This window comes from Convolutriloba macropyga, chromosome 14 (assembly GCF_964194025.1).
Source record: "Convolutriloba macropyga chromosome 14, txConMacr16.3, whole genome shotgun sequence".
NCBI classification, from domain to species: Eukaryota; Metazoa; Xenacoelomorpha; order Acoela; family Convolutidae; genus Convolutriloba; species Convolutriloba macropyga.
Window position 1 is genome coordinate 39,556,450 of NC_134481.1, and position 22,181 is coordinate 39,578,630.

The 22,181-nt window shown below is 37.2% G+C and overlaps 2 protein-coding genes across 2 annotated transcripts in view; one reads left to right on the forward strand and one right to left on the reverse strand.

The window, feature by feature from the left end:
- LOC142352985 (uncharacterized) overlaps positions 1-3,697 on the forward strand; it is a 54,623-nt gene extending 50,926 nt beyond the window's left edge. The window contains exon 4 of the mRNA XM_075405152.1: positions 2,698-3,697. Coding sequence (XP_075261267.1) covers positions 2,698-3,093 — 396 coding nt within the window. The 3' untranslated portion in view covers positions 3,094-3,697. The remainder of the gene's footprint in view (positions 1-2,697) is intronic.
- Positions 1-22,181, reverse strand: part of LOC142353219 (uncharacterized) — a 511,758-nt gene that overhangs the window by 320,956 nt on the left and 168,621 nt on the right. The gene's annotated exons all lie outside the window — the stretch shown is intronic.

Consider the following 22,181-nt stretch of genomic DNA (forward strand, 5'->3'; position numbering starts at 1 on the left):
CTCGAAAATCAAAAGAAACGGTGCCTAGATTGCTGACCAAACTGGCCTGGAAAACAGGCTGTTTTATAATGTAAAATTGCAAAGTGAGCGTTGTTGAACAACATTTGACAATATTTTTCAAAAAACAAATAATTTTTGTCTTTTCTTAAACAGCGGCTCGACAAACTTGTGGCCAGTTCTAGCAACCATTAACTTGAGTTCAATTCTAGCAACTATTCTTCACTTATAAAATATAATACCGGTAGATTGCCCTAAAAAGCTGTGATTGAACCTCCTGGCCGCGATTGGGATTGAATGAAACAAAGAAAGGAAATTAGAATCCACACATTTTCATGATTTTTGAAGTCAAATTAGAGTAGTGATTTTGGTCACGCCGGACCAGGAAGTGGATCGAAAAAGCGAGTAGTTTTGCGATGTGAAATATTTGCACTATGTCATGAGATCTCCAAAGGCTAGCGTTGTTGAAATATAGAATCATTTGACATTATGGCTGAAAAAGTGGAACTAAAATTAACCCGGAAGATTTAGAACACTTTCGTTCAGCTGTTACTGATGTGCTCAAAACTCCAATATCGCAAGAATATACAATGTGTCGATGAGTATAAATAAAAAATGTACTTTGTAATTTCTCTCGAACGAAACTTGAACCAACGTCTGTAAATGTGCGTGTTTCTATTAATAGCCGCCCTCATCTTCTCAGCCGGCTATTTTAGCGCTCCTATTTTTTACAATTCAAAGAACTTGAATTGTATTGGGGCGCTGTCTTTTTTTAAGATCTGTTCACACATTTTCATGATTTTTGAAGTCAAATTGGAGTGGTGATTTTGGTCACGCCGAAACAGGAAGTGGAGTGAAAAAGCGAGTGGTTTTGCGGCGTGAAATTTTTTCGCACTAATTTTAAAACAGAGTGAGAAAACGGTGTTTTGGGCAAAAATTCGCTTTCTCGCTAACGGTTTTGTTTACATGCGTCAATTTCACTTTGATTTTTCCTGTTTTTTTTCGTTTTGTTTGGATTGGATCTTTTTTCTAAATGGTGTTCCTAATCCATTCATAGTTAATTCTAGGCCTAGTTTTTTGTTTGAACCGAATTTTTCTTTCTGGCTAATAGTTTTTTGTTCACATTAGGCATTTTGACACTGATTTTCATTTTTTAAAAAAGTTTTTTGATCTGATTCTTTTGGAAATGGTTTTCCCAATTCACTCATTGTCCGTTCTAGGTCTAGTTTTTGTTTAGTCACTGAACAATTTTTGAATTGTACGTCAGGACTTGTCCTGCTATGTTTTTTCAATTAGCTTTGCCTTTTGATCACGTTTTTCATTTTACATAAGTCAAGATTTTCACGCTTGACTTCTGACTTACCTCACTCACTGTTTCAACTGAATGGATTTAAAAGTTTTCTGCCTATTGAATTACGTAACGTAGTGAATACGGTCAAAGTCAAAAGAGCAAAATCAGAACTGAGATATACCGATAAAGCCCGGTCATTAAGTCATAGTGCATTAGGTTATCAAAGTTCATTGTGTGATTGCTTGCTGACATTAGTATTAAGCTCAACAGCCTTCATTTTAGAGGCGGAATTAGAAATGATTTTGGAATCTAACTGAAACTGCTCACCGAATTAGAACACTTTCGAACTGGAGAAGAAAATTCTTTCAATGGCGGCTATTTTCCGGGCCGGCTACGTTTGTCATAGAAATTACTAATGTACGTGTTTTTTTACTGCTTTTTGATTTGGTATTCAGACTTACTCATTTTTCTTAATGAAAAATTGAGGTTTGAATGCGTATATCAAATAGAATTTGACCCGGTCACCAATACTAACTAAACAAGGTTTTAGTAACGTCCGTCTAAAAAGGAGCTTGAAGTAGCTTTCTTGGGTTTTCTCGTTTCATTTTTGGTTTTGTTTTGAATCCAATGCTTTTGGTCTGTTTTTCTGAGACAAGTGATTGGAACTGTGTGACGAACTAGCCCAGAGAAAATAATGTGTTATTGAAAAACTAGAAAATTTAGAAAGCAAAAAAAATGGCAGTTTTATAAAATGAGAGCGAAATTATAACCGCCTGGTAAGATGATGCAGCTATTATTTAAGGAATTAGACCTAATTAGATTTTAAAATTGACGGCAAAGGAATTCTTCTTGGATGTAAATTGCTCTGTAAAATATTATGTCAAAAACTTAGTCCCAAAAACTTAGTAAATTTTGAATACGTTATGTCTCGGTTTTCCCTCGAGAATTAAAAATTTTTATCGAGGAGGGGGGATTCTCATTGCCCTTGCGATCCTGATATCAATTTTATTTTAAAAAAATCTATTACATACAGTGAAAAAATAAAAATGTGTAAAGTTGGAGCCTCAATTTTTCTTTAGATACAAAAAATTTAAAAAGTCTCAACAAATGAGTCAGGTTCAAGAGCTTTTCAATGGTACCGCTTTTTTATCTCTCGGCAAAATATATCGACCGGATAGCCCCTAAATATATTTGAAAGTTGGAAGTGTATATATTTATAAATCTTCATTTACAATTAAATTTGCGTGAATTTTTGTGAATTGTTACGGGAATCCAATATTATTGCGAACAAATTTGTTTTAGTTTGGTAACTCAGTCTTAAAACAGGTTGTTGATGGTGAAAATGAAGTAAATGTGATTTTTTCCACTGGTCGTAATTAATTGTAAGCAAATTTTATTTTTTGTTTCAGAGAATAGCCCCCACGAATTTTTGCGACATGCCAACAAGTAGTAACAACTTCTTTGACGAGAAGTCAAGAGACCGTAGCAATGAACCGTTCGTGATGGTACCTCGGCCACAGCCAACAGAATGCACCAGTGCCGAGAACCTCCACAAACTCAACCAAGCTGAAGAAAGATTACAAAGACTGGAAAGTTGTACAAATAATTTTGACACCAAATCCACCTTACTTTCTGATCAGAGAGATAAAATATTAGATGACCACCTGAGCAACGATCCGTATCTGCAAGAATATATAGATTGTTTGAAAGAGGAAGAGGCGCTTATAGATGCAATTGAAGGATTAGAGTGTTTAGTAGTTTCACGGTCCAACTCAAACGAAGGCGATAGCGAAACGAACATTTGACGTGCCATATTTAACCCTCCTCAACCGTTAGTGAGCGTTGAACGAAGAGAAATGTGGCTTTCTTTATTTCGTAACAGGCGACATTTCGTTAATCATACCCCAAAAGGGCTCATTTTAATGAGGGCTTCGGCTAGCACCAAAAGTTAGAGTTCGCCTATTTGAAGTTAAAAAGTTAAAGATCGTATTAACCATAGAATTCAGAGAGCGATAAAGTTGTTGCTTTTTAAAATAGAGTTCACGAAATGTCGCTTTTCAGAGATTTGTGACGTTTGAAAACGTCGCCTTACGTAAATGAGGTTTTTTTCCATAGTCCATTTGTTTCGTAGTAATTTGATTTTGGATATTTTAAACAGCAATCTCTAGTATGACTGGATACAGCAACTTATCAAGCAGAAGCAGAACCTTCTGCCAGCTCAACTCAGTAATTTTGAACACACGACCATGAAACAGAATAACCCCTCGTAAATGGTACATTTTACTATGTAAGTTTTCATTCGAATTTATATTTATCTGTACTGATTGTTATTTTGTTGACTTAGTATGTCTTTAATCCTGTTGCATTAGATAGAATTACATTTCATAAATAAATTTTTAATTTATCAAAGTTTATCAAGTTAGAGTATACAAGAGCTAGAAACGATTGTTAAATTGTATCAAACGACGATTGAAGCAATTATTGTAATCGTGTGTTTCTTTTCGTGCAAAATTTTCGCTTGACTGTTTTTGTTCTTGAGTATTCTTTCGCTCGCTTTAGCGCTTTCACTTATTGTTCGGAGAAACGATTTAAATAGGAAAAGTCCGCGGGTAGCAAGTCTGTGTAACTTGAAGTATACGATTTACCAAAGTTTTCTGCTGAGGAAGGAGAACTGAATTGTTTGAAGGGTAGTTTTTAATTTTGGTAGGTTCGAACCTTGGCCGGTCGTTCGAGAGAAGTTTATGGGACTGTATCTGTTTTTATGTAATGTATCTTAGGTGTAGTAATGGTCTAGATCCGTCTTTTCTTTATACTCCTAGTTCAAAAATGCAAAGATTTGCTGCTATTTACTCCCTGTGAAGTGTTATATTGGGTTGCCAAAATTTTCTCTAAATTTTGAATTTTTATTAGGACTTCTTATCTCACTCAGGTATGACATTTGTGCAACGGCTTATCTTGTGCATCTCAGTTTTATTGTAGAAATTAAATACAAACGTTACGATCTGCGCTTGGTTGGAATTTCACTTAGTTAAACAAGGAGGCTCAGTATTTGCGCGTTTGGACATAATGATCCGACCACTTGCATCCACGAACTTCTGAATTCAAAACTTTTTGTGAAAATTACAGTACTAAAGATTGATAAGCCTTTCAATCTGATTTAAATGTCTCTGGAATTTTAACAAGACAAGTCCGAAACATAGAATTCATCTCTAATTCTCATAGATTTTTCAACAGAATTTTTTCACAGGAAAATAATCCAGCAGTTGACGGAACACCAAGATGAGGGAGTGGTTGAAAACGTGGTTTACAATCGAAAAAATCCCACACAGTCGAAAATTTTCGGGCTGTGGAAAAACTGTAGCGTAGGCATGTCATGAGATCTCCAAAAGGATATATTTGTTGAAATATAGAATCATTTAACATTATGGCTGGAAAAAGTGGAGCTAATAATAACAGTAGTATCGTATATATACAGGAAGATCGGGGGGGGGGAGATCCTTTGGAGATCCGTTCGGCAGAGGGGGATCACTGATCCCTTAGGGGAGATCCTTCGAGATCCTTTCGGCAGAGGGGGATCACTAACACCTTAGGGGAGATCTTTTATGTTAAGAAAGTGGTAATTGCGCTACATGTATTTGTCTGGTGGCTTATTGTTGGTATATATACTTCGCGAGTGTGAGGGAAGATCCTTCATGTTAGCGGTATTTTCGCTACATGTATTTGTGTGAATATACTTTGGTTGGGAGTGATCAATCCTATGAGGTACGATTAAAATTCATTTTGCCAGAATAATATTTGTTGAAAAGGATGGCCAAAACGATAGCAACCATTGATCTAAAAAATATTCATGAAATTTACCTGGAGATAAAGAACAATTATCCAAAATACGGTGAAAGGTTTCTGTATTTTCTAGCTGCTTGCCAATACCTTGATCCTGATATTGATTTGGAGGCAACATTGAAGCTGAGACCGTATGGAGGTCTAATTGGAATTGATAATTCGTCGCTGGACAACTACTTCAAATCGTTCAAAATACTTCGACTTCATGCAATACTCCACGATGCATCGGGTTTTATAGCAGAGTACAGTCGTAAAGGCCCTGGATACTCCTATGTGTTACCTTGTCCAATTACGAACGAGTATTTGGGTCACATCACGGGATTGGCTTTTTGTTTGTTTGTGAAGACGTTCAAAAACAATTTGTTCACTTTGTTGGAATGCTGAAACAAGAAATAGTGATATTGGATTTTGAAGGTTTTCGTTACAAGAAAACTGGTTTTATAATAAAAGAGTTATCGCTTTGTTCAAATAATTATTCGGACACAATTCTTTTTCTTCCGCCATTTTCCTACAACTCACTTTCCGCTAGTGACAGGAGATCTCATAAGTGGGTTACTAAATTTTTACATGGTTTGTCTTGGAACAGCGGTACTTATCCTTATTGGTTTCTATCACAAATTTTTGTCGCCATTAAACTTCGGTTTCCGTTAGGGAAATTTTATGCCAAAGGGAAAGAAAACAGAATCACTCCAAACTCTCTTGCAGAAAGAGGTAATAGATTTGGAAACTCTTCTATGTCCGAAAGTTGAAGATATTAAATCGCCAATTGATAATATTACTTGTGCTCTCCACTCTTTCTACCTACCGGAAAAGCAAAAGAGGAAACATTGTGCTAAAAGGAAAGCACAGCTGTATTTCTATTGGATCTCTCTGCCATCCAATGAGCCGTCGAGTGGAGAAGGCAGCTCCGTCAGTTCTTCAAGTGAATTTATCTCCAAGTTTGACAGTATGCAGTTACATAACGAATGATAATCATTTGACATTGACTTTTTTAAAAGAGAAAATAGAATCACGGGGACAGAATATTCTGCGAAAACAACAGATTCTCTGCAACACTAAAGAAATTGAGACGCTGAAGAAATATCTTTCATTACTTGAATATTTTCAAATGTATCATGTCGTTACAACAGAAAATGAGAAAACTGAAACTAACCCCTTTACCTACGCCCAAGTGGCCAGCACCAGTTCAAGTACCTCTGGACGATGACAATCTCCCTGATGAAATTAAAATGTTGGTCAGTGAAGGCAACGTAGAGTCTATTGTCTACTATGGAAGTGGTTACGGAATGCAGGCAAACTATAAAGTGACTTAAAAAAAAGAGGACAAAGACTCTAGATATACTACTTATGAATTCTTTTGGATTGAAAGAGAGACTAACAAAAATGCAATTTAAGCTAAAAAACAGAGTGTAAATTCATTTTTGCAAATAACTTATTTTCTAATGAGTGTTAAGGAAGACCAGATAGACTCCGCTAATGTAGGGGGTTTGAATGCTTTAGTTTTTGATGAGGAAAATCATGAGAGGCGTTCGTGGAAGTTTTTTAATTCTCGGCTACCACGTTCCGAAGTCGTCTATTTTACTCAAATTTTGATAATACTTTTTCTTATTGTAGTGTCTTTAACCAAGCTTGTGTTTTCCCAACTTGATTGTGAGGAATCAACATTTTGGTTTTCATTGCTTTCGTGCACAGTTGGCTACGCTCTTCCAAATCCAAAGCTATGAACAAAATAATATCCACTAGCGATAGGCTTTTTATGGCTGTTTGTGGTCCGTCGTGTTCTGGAAAAACAGAACTTATATTCCAAATGTTATTGAGAAACACCTTCTATCCAACCTTTAGTTCTATTTACTTTTTCTATCAACACGAGCAGCCAAAGTTCAGCACAATAGAGCGTAAAGTGAACATTTTTTTCACTAAGTTTTCTGGATTCGAATTCATTTCTCAGCTGGAAAATTGTCTGCTTGTGTTTGACGATTCGTGTGAAGAAATTTTCAATGACAAAGAATTTTCAAAACTTGCAACTGCGGGACGCCATAGAAATATTAGTGTGATTTATGTTAAGCATAACTTATTTCAACAGAGTAAATGGTCGCGAACGATTGATCTGAACACAACCCATATCATTTTGTTCAAATCACCTAGAGACATACAGCAGATCACCTATGTCGGAAAACAGTTGAACAATACAAATTTTTTGAAGGAAAGCTATGAACTTGCAACAAAACCCTTTGGACACTTACTCATTGACTTAGATCCAAAAACATCAGACTCCTTGCGTTATTGTTCAAATATTGTACAACCAGGTCCAACAATTTTTTATCTACCGTCCTCCAAAGCGGTTATCACTACTTTGACAGATGAGAGAGAAAGAGTTATGTATGCTAAAGCAAATGCTCGAGCTGCCCGAGAGCAATTTCAGAAAGTTCCTCAAACAAGCACCAAATAGCTTTATAAACTTTCTCTGTGAGTGTTTGCTCAATGTGATCAATGGCAACGTTCCAGTGAACAGGCAGTTACTTAAAAATCAGGAGAAATCATTTCAACAAATATTATCAAAGAAAACAAGTTTGGAGAAAAAGCGAAACGTTTTAGCCAAAAAACCAGAACTCATTCGAGCGTTGGGATTGTCGTGCTATATTTACTTGAAGGCAGAATAATGCATGCAGAAGAGTTTGTTTTGATCCCTAAAAGAATGTTCATTTCAAAAAACCCAACCAAGGAAGAAATATTTGATAATCCAATGTATCAGCAAAAAGCAACTCAGTTAGCACTCCTACAGAGGACTAATCCCAATTTTGAACGAAATAATGAGAAAAAAGTACAAGATGCGGACACTAACACTGATTGGTCGATCAAGAGAACAAACAGTAGCGGTGATGTGACAAGTGATGCAGACGATGTAAGAAGCGAATCGTTTTTTAGCGATGACAGTGAAATAGAGCCAATAGTGAAAAAAAGGAGGGATTCAGCATTCGACTCAATAATGCTAGAACTGAAACTAGTGGATGAAAACAAAACAAAAAGAGCTGCAATTATCCTAAATAAAATTTTCAATTCAAATAATGTTTCTATTAGTGAAGAGACCAACATTCTGCACATTAACGATGAGCCTCAAGGAGTAGATGTAACAAGCTTTTTGTACAATATACAACAACCCACAAAAAAAATTGACTTGTCAAAGTATACCAAAATCTTGAGTGAACTTGATATATCAGCTGACTTGGTTTATAATACTCACGCAAAAAAAGTTGTAGATCAGTTTTACAGTGAAGATGAAAAGGAAACTGTATCCAAACAACTAAAGCGAAAAACAAAAAAGGAGCAGGAAGGAAGACGATCTGAACCAACGAAGAAACATGCAAAGCCAAGAGTCGATGAAAGTAAAGAGAAGACAGCGGAAGAGGCGCGTAGAAAAGACTGGGATATCTATTGACGATGTGCGAAAACTTGACAAGCTCTATTTAAACGGTCCTGCGTCATTTGGAAGCCTAAAGAGATTGCAAAATTTGAGTAAATTATCAACGAAGAAAATTAAAATGTATCTGGAAACGAAACCATCTTTTAACAAATACCGATCACGTCGCCTCAGGTTTCCAAGGCTTAAAGTTGTTGTTAACGACATAAATGAGATCTGGTCCGTAGATCTAGCATATGTTGATAAACTTGCAAAATACAACGGTGGTGTAAAATATCTGCTTGTGGCTGTTGACTGTTTGTCAAGATATCTCAGGGTTGAGCCACTGAAAACAAAATATGCCACAGAGACAGCACAGGTCTTCAAAAAGATGATCAAGCATAAACAACCTGAGAAAGTTTGGGTTGATGATGGTACAGAGTTCCTAGGTGCCTTCAAAGCCCTATGCACTGAACGCGAAATTCATTTATACAGTACATTCAGTGAGAAAAAGTCTGCTTTTGCGGAAAGAAATATACGCTCTTTGAAAAATATAATCTACAGATATTTAGAAGAAAAGTGGACTTATTCATATCTAGACAAATTGGATGCGTTTGTTAAAACAATCAATTCTAGAGTAAATCGAACGATAAAGCTCGCTCCGAACAAAGTCACGAAGAAAGACGTTCCAACGCTTGTGTCCTTGACTGCAAATACAACAAATTCTCAAAAACCCAAATTCTATATTGGTGATTTTGTGCGCATAGTGAAAAAAGAGCAGACTTTCGGGAAGGGCTACAAACAGTCATTTACTGACGAGATATTTGAAATCGCATCTATCCCGACATTGCATCCTCCCACGTATTCTCTTATTGATGCGGATAAAGAAGTTATCCAGGGTAAATTCTATCAACCCGAACTTCAACTAGTACGAGAGTCTCCTCTAAAAAATGGGAAGTAAACGATTCGAAGACGAGTTTACGGTACATGTTATTTCTAGCGCTTCGATGGAGATCTTTGATCAAAACACACTAGCTTCGTTCAGAAATTTTTTCAACGATGAAATTCAACTATCTGGCGACTGGAGGGTAGCTCTAAGCGAAATTATTTTTCCCACCAAAATTCAGCATGTGAATGGGGATTTGATAGCATATAGTCTTAAGGGTTACGAGGAGTCACAAAGAATCTCATCTGATGCCAATGTCATTTCTCGACCTTACAGTGGAGAAAAAATCTCTTTCATGACTGGAAACGTTGAAACTGTTGCTCAACTTTTATTTACTATCAAGCGAACAGTTGGACTACCTAATTTTTCGTTTCGCGAAATCAAGAGTACTGGAAAATACGAAATACTTTTTGGTAAAAATGAGGGAATCACTTTTCCTAGTGAAGAAATACCCAGTATTGTGGGTTTTACAGGAATTCCAGATAAACATGGTGTACATATTGGTACAAAATGAATACAGCTACATCAAATAAATTAATGAAGAGCGATGAGACAAAAGCTTTTTATGGAGAATTCCCTGCTGATCTGTGCGCGGGAAAGCACTTAATATTCATATACACAAACATTATCGAGTATCAATATGTTGGTGATGCTAAGGCGCCTTTATTACGTGTCATTGATTCAAAACAACGTCTGAAAAACGGTAGCGTGTGTGAACTTGAACCAACACATAGAATAGTTTTTTCAAATTTGGACTATAAAAAACTACTTTCAAATACGATTCAATCAATTTCCATAGAGTTACGTACCGAAACAGGTCAATTAGTCCCCTTTTCAGGAACCGGTAAAGTAATATTGACGTTACAGTTCAAAAAATTTGGTGATTAAAACAATGGAATCGTACTATACCAATCAAGCATCTTCGTTGCCTTATTTTTCTGGACACTATAGACAAAGAGGAAGTGGCTTTGGAGCTTTAGCAAGTGGCATAGGTCGAATCGCCTTACCGCTTGCACGAAAATTCATTCTACCCGCAGCAAAACGTGTCGGAAAAGAACTTCTATTACAAAGTGTGCCAGAGTTAGTGGATGTTGTCAGCAAAAAAAAATCCGCAAAGCAGGCGTTGAAAAACACTATTTCGAACACAGTTAAAAAGCAAACAGGAGGCTCATTAGCATTGCGAATGAGACGACAAAACCGAATGAATCGGAGACGGTCTAAACGATCTGGCTCAAAAGCTAGAAAAAGTACTAATGTGAGAAAGACAGTCATTTCAAAAAATAAACAGCCAAAAAGAAGTCGGTCGGATTTCTTCGCTAGAGTTAAAGATGATCGGTAATATGTTACCAACAGAGGCAACGCATAGTTCCCTGGATTTGTTTGAAAAACCAGCGCTTCTTGTAACTTTTGATGGTAGTTTTTGTCAAAAAGTAGGGCCAGTGTACAGCCCTAACGGACCCATGCTCGAATTTGAGGTGGCTGGAGACAGAAATAATTTTATTGACCTACAAAAAATTTTCCTGGAAATCAAATGCAAGATAGTTCAAGGTTCTGAAGCCGATTTGAAATATGACGCTGGAGCTGCAGCAGACGTCACCAAAACAGACGCCCCTTACTTCTTCAACAATGTTTTACATTCGCTCTTTTCTGACTGTACAGTATCTGCCAACGGATTAAAAATTTCAAATGCAAATGGAAATTATGCTCACAAAAGTTTCATTGAAACTGAATTTTCTCATAACAAAGATGCTAAAGCAACCTGGTTGGCATGTCAAGGTTATTCCTACGAAGAGAACCCCGGAGCAATTCTGGCAGCTGAAGTTAACAGACGAAAAACTTTGGTTAGACAATCTGCCGAATGTACTTTTTATGGAAAAGTAGCTGTAGATTTTTTTACTTGCGATCGACATCTTTTGAGTGGTGTGACGCTGCGAATTTCTTTTCGACGATCAATAGATGATTTTGTCACAATTTCCGACGATGCTGCAAAATCCTACAAAGTAAAAATTATAGAAGCTAATTTGTATGTAAGAAAAATGACGTTGAACGATGACGTGGTTTCTGCAATTGAAAAAACTTTACTATCAAGTCCAGCGTCCTATCCGTATTTGGAGACCATAACTAAAACGTTTCTTGCTTCTACTGGCTTGCAAAGCTGGAAACAAGAAGATGTTTTCAGCAGGGAGCCAATTCGACGTCTAGCTATATGCCTTAACACAAATGAAGCGTTTTTAGGAAGCAAACAACTCAATCCTTTCCACTTTCGTAAATTCAATCTGGAGCAGCTTTGTATTTACCGAAATGGACTTCCTGTTGCTGACAGTCCAATAAATACAACTGATGACAAACGCTTATATTTCAACACAATGTCAGACTTAGCCTATATTGACAATGGTCATGGAATTAAATTGTCTGAGTACCCGAGCCATTTTATTATGGTGTTTGATCTCACAAGCACTCAGCAGGCGTCGCATGATTTTATTCACCCTGAACTCACCAATTGTTCAATTTCAATAGAACTCAAGTTTTCAGTTGCCTTGCCAAGTAATATAGAAATTTTCATTATTGGTGAGAAAGCTAGCACTATTTTCATCGATTCGGCTCGGAAAGTTTCTAAAAATCATATTCTGACAAACTAATGGATGAAGACGAAATCAACAGCCTGATTCAAGCATGTAAACTTCTAAAGTACAAATTTTGTGGTGTCTTTGCAGCTGATAATTTTCCCTTGAAATTGTCACAGAACAGATTCATTATTGTGAATGTATCGAGCTCTGATTCTATTGGAACACATTGGACACTTTTGTGTAGAAAGAATGGCAATTACATTTTCGCTGATCCGCTTGGACAGAAATTAACATCATACAAATGTTTGTACAACAGACTGGCCTCTGCTGCTCTTGATATTCAAAACGTGTATGAATTGCTTAGAAATCAACCTATACAAACACAAAACTCTATATTGTGTGGCTTATTTTGTATTTATGTTGCTCATTACATTTATAACAACAAAGAAATTGTAAAAATGAGTGATGTTGATTTGATTCGATTTGCGCTTCATATGATGCTCTAACTAACTCTACTAAAACTCTGCTTAGTTGAATAAAGTTTTTTTTTCAAAATTTTATTTTCTCTTCATACACTATGCGTACAAACAAAACATCAGTATCAACAAGCAAATTACCATATCCGCTCAAAAAAATGTCCATTATTTGGCAGAAAGCACCTGAGTGTGGCCCAGACAAGATATTTTGAAATCTCTTTAGAGATTCACTTGCAAAGCTATCAGTTTGAGTTTGTTGGTTATTGGACTTTGTAATACAATTTTGCAATGACTTTTGATGGAGCTGAAACTGTACGCTGCTTCCTTGCTGTAGTCGTCGTCGATTGTCTTCATTTAACGTCACGTTGCTGTTGTTGTTGACTTTTTGATTAGCAGCTACGTTAGAGAAGTTTGGCAACAGTTTCTGAATTGAGTGGGAATCTATGCTCAAATTTTTGTTGTATTCAACCGCCAAAACAAGCTTTTGAAAAATTTCTCCATTCAGCTCTAGGGTATTTGAATTGGCAAACAAAATCTTAAATTTTGTGTAGAGACAAGGCACTGTATAGCTTTTTTTAATTTTTGATTTGTCTGAAGACTTTGTCACGTCTGATGTATCCACCAAAACATGGTAATGATTAGTTTTCAAAGTGCAAAAGGGGTTTTCAAAATGAACACACACAGCATAATTTTTTACACCATTCAACTCCGGTTTTTCATCGCAAACTGAAAATTTGAACGCCTTCTGAAATTGTTTGAAGAAACCCGGCGATCGTTCAAACATTGCTTCAACCATTTTGATTAATCTGTGGAAGCAGCCGAGGATGAGGACGCTGATTCGTATCCAGAATCTTTTTCTGCTAGTTTAGGTTTTTTAGCCACCGGTTTTTTAGTAACCGAGGTATCTTTTTTCCCTTCTGACTCTGGCACCGAGTTTCGTATCCTGCCACTTTATTTCATAAGTTTGTCAAATGCCTCTGTTGTAAGGGATATTCTCTGTTCAAATTCGTATTCATTGTCTTTTCTCTTAAAAAGTTTCAAAAAGACATACGTCCCGGTGTTTTCATAGGTTTTGAGAGTAGCTCTTATCAACCTCTTTTCTGTTTTGGATATATCGAAATAGCAATCACCGTACTCTTTGTCTTTGCTTGCAGTGAAAGGCATTTGTACCGAATTAGCTTGGAAGTTTTTGTTGTAGAACGTAGTCAACTGTTAGCGAAAGGTTAAATTATTCAAATGTTAACTATTCATTCCAAAACGGTACTGATAAGGGTGTTTCAAGTGATTTACATATATCACATGTCTTCAGAGGCCCATGTATTTCCCATATAATTTATTTATCACGGAGTTATATTTAGATCAACAAGAGGTATTTCTTGGCATTGCCTTGATAACCCACACACATACACAAATACACACTGGTAATAGTCCCTAACACCATGAGTTTCAAAGAAACTAACTGATAAGAGGGGAGTAATACGTGTTAGGTGTGATAATTCCCTCGTAACAAGGAACCAGAGTGGTTTCAATTACAAGCAACGTGCTCCCCACCTCAGGCGCGCGGCATGCGTGGGTTATAAGTGTGTGGTCTACTTATCCAACTTGGTCCAAATTAATGAACAACACCTGGCGTTCAACTAAAATTTTGTAAATACATGTGCAGTTTTAAGGCGTGTGACTAATTCTGTTATAAACAAAGTAGTAAAGCACATATGTTTTCAATCAAAATTCCGGGCCAAAATAGTTGGCCTTTGGTTGTGCCGGGGCAGATAAGAGAACTGCCACTGGACTCACATTGTTAACTCGCATAAACTACATGGGGGTAAATTCCCCGCTACATTTTATTTCATTTCGGTTCCGAAACAGCAACTCTTTAACTTTGTTGAAAGTCCACTGTCTGAGTAGAAGTCAAATTTTGTGAACAAGTATCCTTGCGCTTAAAATACCTTCACAACTTTTTCTTGTTCAATTATCAAAAACATTCAATTTGCTTATCTTCTCTTCAAAGCATTCCAAAATTCTTTAAAACATTATTATCTCTTCAAAATTCTTCAAACGCAGAAAATGTCTTTCCATATCCTAAGCGACCAAAACAATGTCTGGGAGCGAACAATTGTGTACCAAACCTTTTACGAAAACTTTGTGGTTTTTATCCAACAAAAAAGGACAAACGAGAAAGAGGAGAATTGGACAACCCTTGGACACTTTATGATACCTAAAATCTTCATTAACTTCGTTGCAACCTTGCCGGACAAAAAGGAGAGTGAAGATTGCGGTGGAACCTTTATCACTTCAGGCGGGTTCGTTCCACCTTTGTCGTTAACACATCCTCTTTACCCGTATGACATTGTGACGCTGCCAAAAGAAACTCGAACTATTCTATACAAATACGATTGTGACTGCGTGCCCTTTTTCGAAAACCAGCTAGGAGTAGTTCGGGCCTGCAATGACCTAGCCGATTTGTGGGGCCTTCCACATTCTCCCGAGTCACCACCACCAACACCAGGATGTGTTTCAACGCCAACTTCTGATCCTAGTGCCACTGTGTCTCCGGAGAGCTCACCGTCTCTGTTTTCACCCGTTACAGAGGAGAAACTTGCATGGAATTTTGGCTCACTACCAACTGCAAGTCAATTGATGCAGAATTTGTCTGCGACCGACTTCAGAACACCATCTGGCTCGACGACACCAACAACAATTTTAGAGACCGGTGCAAGCTTGGTTGCAACAACAACAACAACAACAACACCCGACAACTCCGAGACGGCAAAAGTCACTCTCGCGCCAAGAAAAAGAAGGTCCATTGGACCTTGTGAAAAACTCTTTGATTAGAATTTCTGAAAGGAAACCTAAACTCTCAGTTTGATTGTGTGAAGAATTGCTTATTGGAGTAATCAAAAATTGTGTTTTATAAAAATGTTGAGTCAATTTCTTTGATTTATTTGTTTCGATTTTGTAAAGGAGATTAAATATTTTTCGTGTATAAAATAAAAATTTAGTATTATTAGTTTGGTTTTTGAAAATAGAAAAAAAATTCGAAGGACTAAAGACAAACTGAAATTTTTTTTTTCGAAAACCTGTAAAAGTGACTAAATTCGCCATATGAAGAAACATGTATAAACATGGTTTTATAGAGCACAATATCGTCTACAAAATAGGACTTGAACAACTCTATTGAGAGGTGGAGTCTTTGCCCATTTTCAAACTATTTTTCAAACAAATTGCTCGAAAAATTGGAAAATTTTTGAAGAAAAACGAAAAAAAAACAATGAAAACGAAAAAGTTGGATAATTTTGTAAGGAGACATTTTGCTGAGCGCAAAGTGTTCTACAATAGAACTCTTAACAAAAATTTTGGAGGAGCACAATTTTATGGGTCACAGAGAACAAAATCTATGTTTAGTCATATATTTTTGTCTTTAACTTATCACCCTACAAGTGGAAGACTGATGAGGAAACTACTGAGAAGTATCTCATACGATGTAAAACAACACGCTCTAAATTTTTGGTCCCCATAAATTTTTTCATATCTGTAACAGAAAAAAAGTTATTTGTAAAAAAGCAAAAATTTTGTGAAAACTATAAATTTTGAAAAAATTTTTTTCAAATAACTTGAAAATATGCAATTTTTCATTGTTTCAATGTTATCTCTATGTTTTTTACTACAATTTGAAGGTGTTACTTTAGAAATTCCTCATAAAAAGTTTTAGAGAAAAAACACTTTTTTTCTGAAAAAAAGGTCAATTTTTCCGAAAAATCGAAAAATATTGATGTGGTTGTTTTGCTGAAAAATACTCAGAATGAGTTTTTATTACGACTTTGCAACAGAAATAAAAGGTTATGATGATCATGGCCAAAAAACCCCGGGAACACGGTTTTCGCAAACACCTGTTTTCAATTAAAAACATGTGGCTGCCAGATGTTTTGAAAAATCGTGTTCCCGAGGTTTTTTCAAACTTCTGTAAAAACCGGTCTTCATAAAATCTCACGCTGTGAAACTTTGATCATAAGCATGATGAAGCTAGCTGCTCGCCAAGTATGAGTTCCATTAAAAATTGCGAAAAAAAACAAAAAAAATCAATTTTTTTTCCAACTTTTAAAAACATTTTTTCTTAGTTTTTTAAAATCTTTCAACCCTCAACTGATTCTGCTACAACCTCCAGTAATCATTGATGGGACTTGTTATACTAAAATTCAAATCTATTTTCAAAAAAATTTTTTTTTCAAGGTTTTCGGTTAAAAAAACTGCGATAATCAATTTTTTTATGCCTAAAAAGAGATATTCAGTTGCGCTAGAACACCAATAAAGCCATTTAACCATATAAGGCTCGCTAAAACACGTCATTGCATAGTCATTACGCATATATTGCATAGAAAATACGCATAAGTCTCCCACTATTACGGCAAAACATTGGTATTTGCATTTTAATTCAACTTTGCATAAGACATGATTGTAGCCCTCTTTGGCCAGAATACCAATCATATATGCAAATGGATTTGCATAAAACATGATCTACGCCCTCACTGGCGAATGATGGAATTTGCATAAAGCAGGACTAAATTTGCATAAAATGCTAGACGCCCTCTTACGGGATAAAAAAAATGTTGTTTCTAAATCTTCATCCATCTCCTAATTTAATTAATGGGGCTGTGAACATTGGGCAATGATATTATTCACTCTTGTGTAATCCTTTAGTTAACTGATTGGAAAGAAACTTTGTCCCTAGAAATTTCGTTTTGAACATGTTTTAAAATTCAACCAATCAGAACGTTGGTTATTTTTAGCGAGTTGAAGGTTTGGTTTAGCTCGAACTCAAAACCATTTTATCTTCAAATTGATTCAACAATGAGTTTCTCGTGCAAATTTTGTAACGCCAAATTCACATTTCGCACCAACCGCAATCGTCACCAAAGGAACTTGCATCCAGATGAAGTTGGAGTGCCAGTGTACCGCTGTGAACACTGTGATTTCACTACAAGAGATCTACGAACTCTCGAACGACATTTCGGAAACCGACATAATCCGTTAGTACAATGTTGTCTCTACTGCTACATTGGCTTTGATTCTGCTGATCGCTTTGCCACACACATAAGAGATCAACATGGACTGCCCTCGAGAACTAGTGAAACAAGCAGAAGACCAACAGAATCCGCCTTTCAAGGAACACTTCAAGTTTTCACTATTGATGGAACGGAGGACGACCAAGATCTCATGGAGTTCATGCTGAACAATAGAGACATCATAACGGACCTTATAAACAGCGAAGTTTCGACTGCAGCCAAAAAAATTCAGTTTGTTGTGTCTCTGGATCTGTACAAAGAAAGAAACGAAAACGACAACGAAGAACAAGCTATCGAAATCTTTGCTAGCTCTGAAATGACTACAGTGTACTTGGATGGACTCTCAAACGAAGATTTTTTCAAGATGTTGAGTAAGATGTTGAATATTCTCTTCATGTTTTCGTCACAAGGCAGTGGATGGATTCTACGCAAAGTAAACAGACTGGAAATCAAGATAGCCGCCTTTGCCCCCGTGCATGCCTCGTCATATATAGCTCTACCTGGTTTCCTGAACGGATGCCGTTCATTGCTCAACATACGAAACCATTTTGATCACAACTGCTTCGTGTATTGTTTCGTTGCCGCGTATCACATCAAAAATCGAATCAATTTACTGACAGAAGGTCGATCGGGAACTGAAAAGACGAATCCAGATACGTACAAGAATGCGGAACGACAGCCGGTTGGAGACTATCAGATGCCCATGCCCATAAACAGGATCCCATACTTTGAGGACGCCAACGACGTTCGCGTCAATGTTTTCGGGTAAGTGTTTCTTTAATAATATCAATAAAATTCAAATAATCCCGCTCAACGAATCAAAATGTTAAAACTGTATTGGTCTTCATGAATCTGCTTTGTTTACAGAATCGAGGGAACACGTTTGGTGATGATCTACGTTTCCAAAAAGTCAAACAAATCCTTCACAATGGACCTTCTTCTCCTCCACGATGAGAATGCCCATCACTACGTTCTCATCTTGAATCTGGAACGATTTGTCGCATACTTCAAAGGTATAGCGCACCGTGCAGCGCAGCGTATTTGTCGAAATTGTTTTCATTTGTGTACAAACAGAGAAACTTATCAAAACCATGTTAAAACATGCAGTGAACATGCAGCAGCAGAAATTGTTATGCCAAAAGAAAGCAACACTTCCCTGCAGTTCAGAAACTGGAAAGCACGCTGGTTTCTTCCTATCGTTCTATACTTTGACACAGAATCTTATCTTGTTCCAATCGCTACAGCACAACCCTCACCCTCTACTTCCTACACAGTTGCAATTGAAAAACATGAACCTTGTGGTTATGCAATAGCAGCCATAGAACACGGTAAAGCAACTCCTGTCTACTTTGAACTCAAAAGAGGTGACAACTGTATGAACGAATTTGTAAAATCTTTGCACGTACTGGCGCGGGACATCTACAACCGAAAACGAGCTTTCTACGGACCCTACCGAGGACCTGTTCCAGCGCGTGAAAATAACACAAGATGTTGGATCTGTGAAAACGAAATAAACGATGAGGCTGAGCTTGTTCTTGACCATTGTCACTACGATGGTCATTTTCTAGGGTGGGCGCATCAACTCTGTAACACTCGTCGCAGAACATCTAACTTTACGCCAATGATTGGTCATAATATCAAAAAGTATGATATTCATCATATATGTCTTGCACTAGCAGAGTGTGAGCCAGAAACGAAGTTTGAAGTTATACCTTCTACGGACGAAAACTATATATCACTCTCTGTTGGAGTGTTCATAAAAAATTTTGAGTCGGAGGCCGGACAACAAGTACCCATCTTCGAATACATAAGGTTAATTGACTCGTTTAACTTCATGCCCCAATCACTCGAGTCCTTGGTAGCTGATCTGCCTGACAATCGCTTTGACATTCTACGCTCTAAGTATGAATCTTACTCCAATAGCGATTTTCAACTTCTCTGCCAAAAAGGTTTTTACTGTTATTCCTACATCACATCAGAACAAGTGTTTGAAGAAAAAGTGTTGCCTCCATTATCGGAATGGAAAAATACATTGCATGGCGGTGAAGTCACTATCAGCGAAACCGACTACAATCATGCTCAAACAGTGTTTTCAAAATTTGGTTGTCAAAACATCGGCGACTACCACGACCTTTATCTAACCAGTGACACTTTGCTCTTGGCGTGCGTCGTTGAGGCTTTCAGAGATATCTGCTATGACACGTACGGTTTAGATTGCGCACAGTACTATGGAGCATCAAATTTATCAGGAGATGCGTTCCTCAAGGTGTGCAAACCCGACCTGCATTTGCTAACCGAGAGAGAACAACTTGAACTTGTAGAGAACATGATGCGCGGAGGAGTGTCTTCAATCTATGAGCAACGACTCTTTCAAGCAAACAACTGCCATCTGCCGAACTATGATGCTTCTAAGCCGTCTACATATGCGTTGATGCTAGACGCAAATAACCTCTACGGCGGCGTAATGCAGAACGATCATTTGCCCTTGAAGGATTTTGCGCTAGATGCACACATCACGCTCGAGGAAGTACTCAAAATTTCGTCAACGGCACAGCATGGATACATAATTGAAGTTGATATTGATTATCCACCCGAATTTCATGAAGCTCATCAAGATTACCCTCTGGCGCCATCCAAATTGAAAATCAAACATTCTTGGCTGAGCGGTTACCAGAAAAATTTGAAAGTACAGATGCACTTGAAAAGTCATCTGGGCCAAAACTCGTCCAAACGCTGTTGCCTAAAAACCGCTACACGCTACATTATCGGCTTGCCCAATTCTACAATTCAATGGGGCTCAAAATTACAAAACTTCATCGGGCATTAAAGTTTGAGCAAGCGAACTGGATGCGACCCTACATGGAGCTAAATACCAGTCTCCGGATTGCTGCCAGTACTGCTTTTGGCAAAAAGTTCTATAAGGGCATGAATAATTCAGCGTTCGGAAAAACGTGCGAGTCGAAAAGGAACCGTGATCAAGTCGTTATTGTTCGAAATGCTCAAAGTGTGCTACAAAGAACGCAAAACTTTCATTTTAAATCGTTCAAAATCTTTGGAGAGAGCATGGCTGCGATGAAAACTGCAAAAAAACGGATTTATTGGAACAAACCCACTATTGTAGGGGCATGTGTACTTGATCTGGCGAAATTACACATGTTCCAATTCCATTATACAGTGATGAAGCCAAATTTTGATTGCAAAGTTCTCTACTCGGATACTGATTCACTGCTATATCGAATCAATACAATAGACGTTTATGAAGATATACGCCAAAAAATTCATATTTTGCAACATTTCGACTTCTCTAATTATCCACCACAGCACCCGCTCTTCTCCAAAGTGAACGAATATGTCGTCCTGAAGTTTAAGGACGAGTTTGCCAGCGTGCCTATTCAAGAATTTTGTGCTCTCAAGCCGAAACTCTACTCAGTAATTGCAATTGGTAAGTTAGTTTTCATCACACTCACACGTATCAATATACAGCTTGTTAGTTGGGACTGTTCCTAATGTTCAATATTTTAATTTAGATGGCGGGGAAAAGAAATCAGCTAAAGGCGTCACAAAATTAGCACAACGACAACTGACGCATGACAGATTCAAAGAAGCGCTCTCCTCTGGTCGTTTGATCCGCACGCAAAACCATAGAATAGCTTCTAGCAGCCACCAACTCCATACAGTAACCATTAATAAAGTGTCGCTCAACGCTTTCGACGATAAACGATACATTCTTGAAAATGGGATCGATACGCTGCCGTTTGGTCACATAAATATTGTCCACGATCGTTTCTTCGACGAAGACGACAATTTCGATAATGAATCGTTGAGTTCCTGGTCGTCTGGAGAGTTGTACGAAATTGAAAACCAGAGGGAAATTGAAACCACAGTTGAAACGAATACTGACAACGCTGAAATCCCTGACCCCGGCTTCGTAAGAACCGCCGCAATCACAGAGTCTGATATTGATTCTGATGAAATTGCCGATGAAAATGAGATAGAAGAAGAACGTCCAGTGTATAACCCATTTATTGATTATGAAGCGATAGAATCAGACTCTTAATTAACAAAACAATGCGCTATTTTGTATGCAATTTGACGCTTTTGTACGTGTTTAATTCTCTTATCTATAACAGTTTCTATAACAATTCTATTCTATATGTTGTAACGTATAAATTCAGCTTTAATTCAAATCTACTTTGCTAGGTTTTGCCACAAATACGCAAGAAAAGTTGAAACTGGAATGGCTTTCCAATAGCGCAATACCAACAATAAGCCACCAGACAAATACATGTAGCGCAATTACCACTTTCTTAGCGTAAAAGATCTCCCCTAAGGGATCAGGGATCCCCCTCTGCTGAACGGATCTCCAAAGGATCTCCCCCCCTCGATCTTCCTGTATATATACGATACTACTAATAACCTGGAAGATTTAGAACATTATTGTTCGGGCGTTAAGTATACTAATATGAGCGAAACTAGTGTAATGCCGATAGTATAAATAAAAAATGTACTTTGTAATTTCTCTCGAACGAAACTTGAACACACTACTGTAAATGTGTGTCTTTTATTTATGCTTGAGTTTTTGATTCTCAAACATTGTTTCGCTCGCT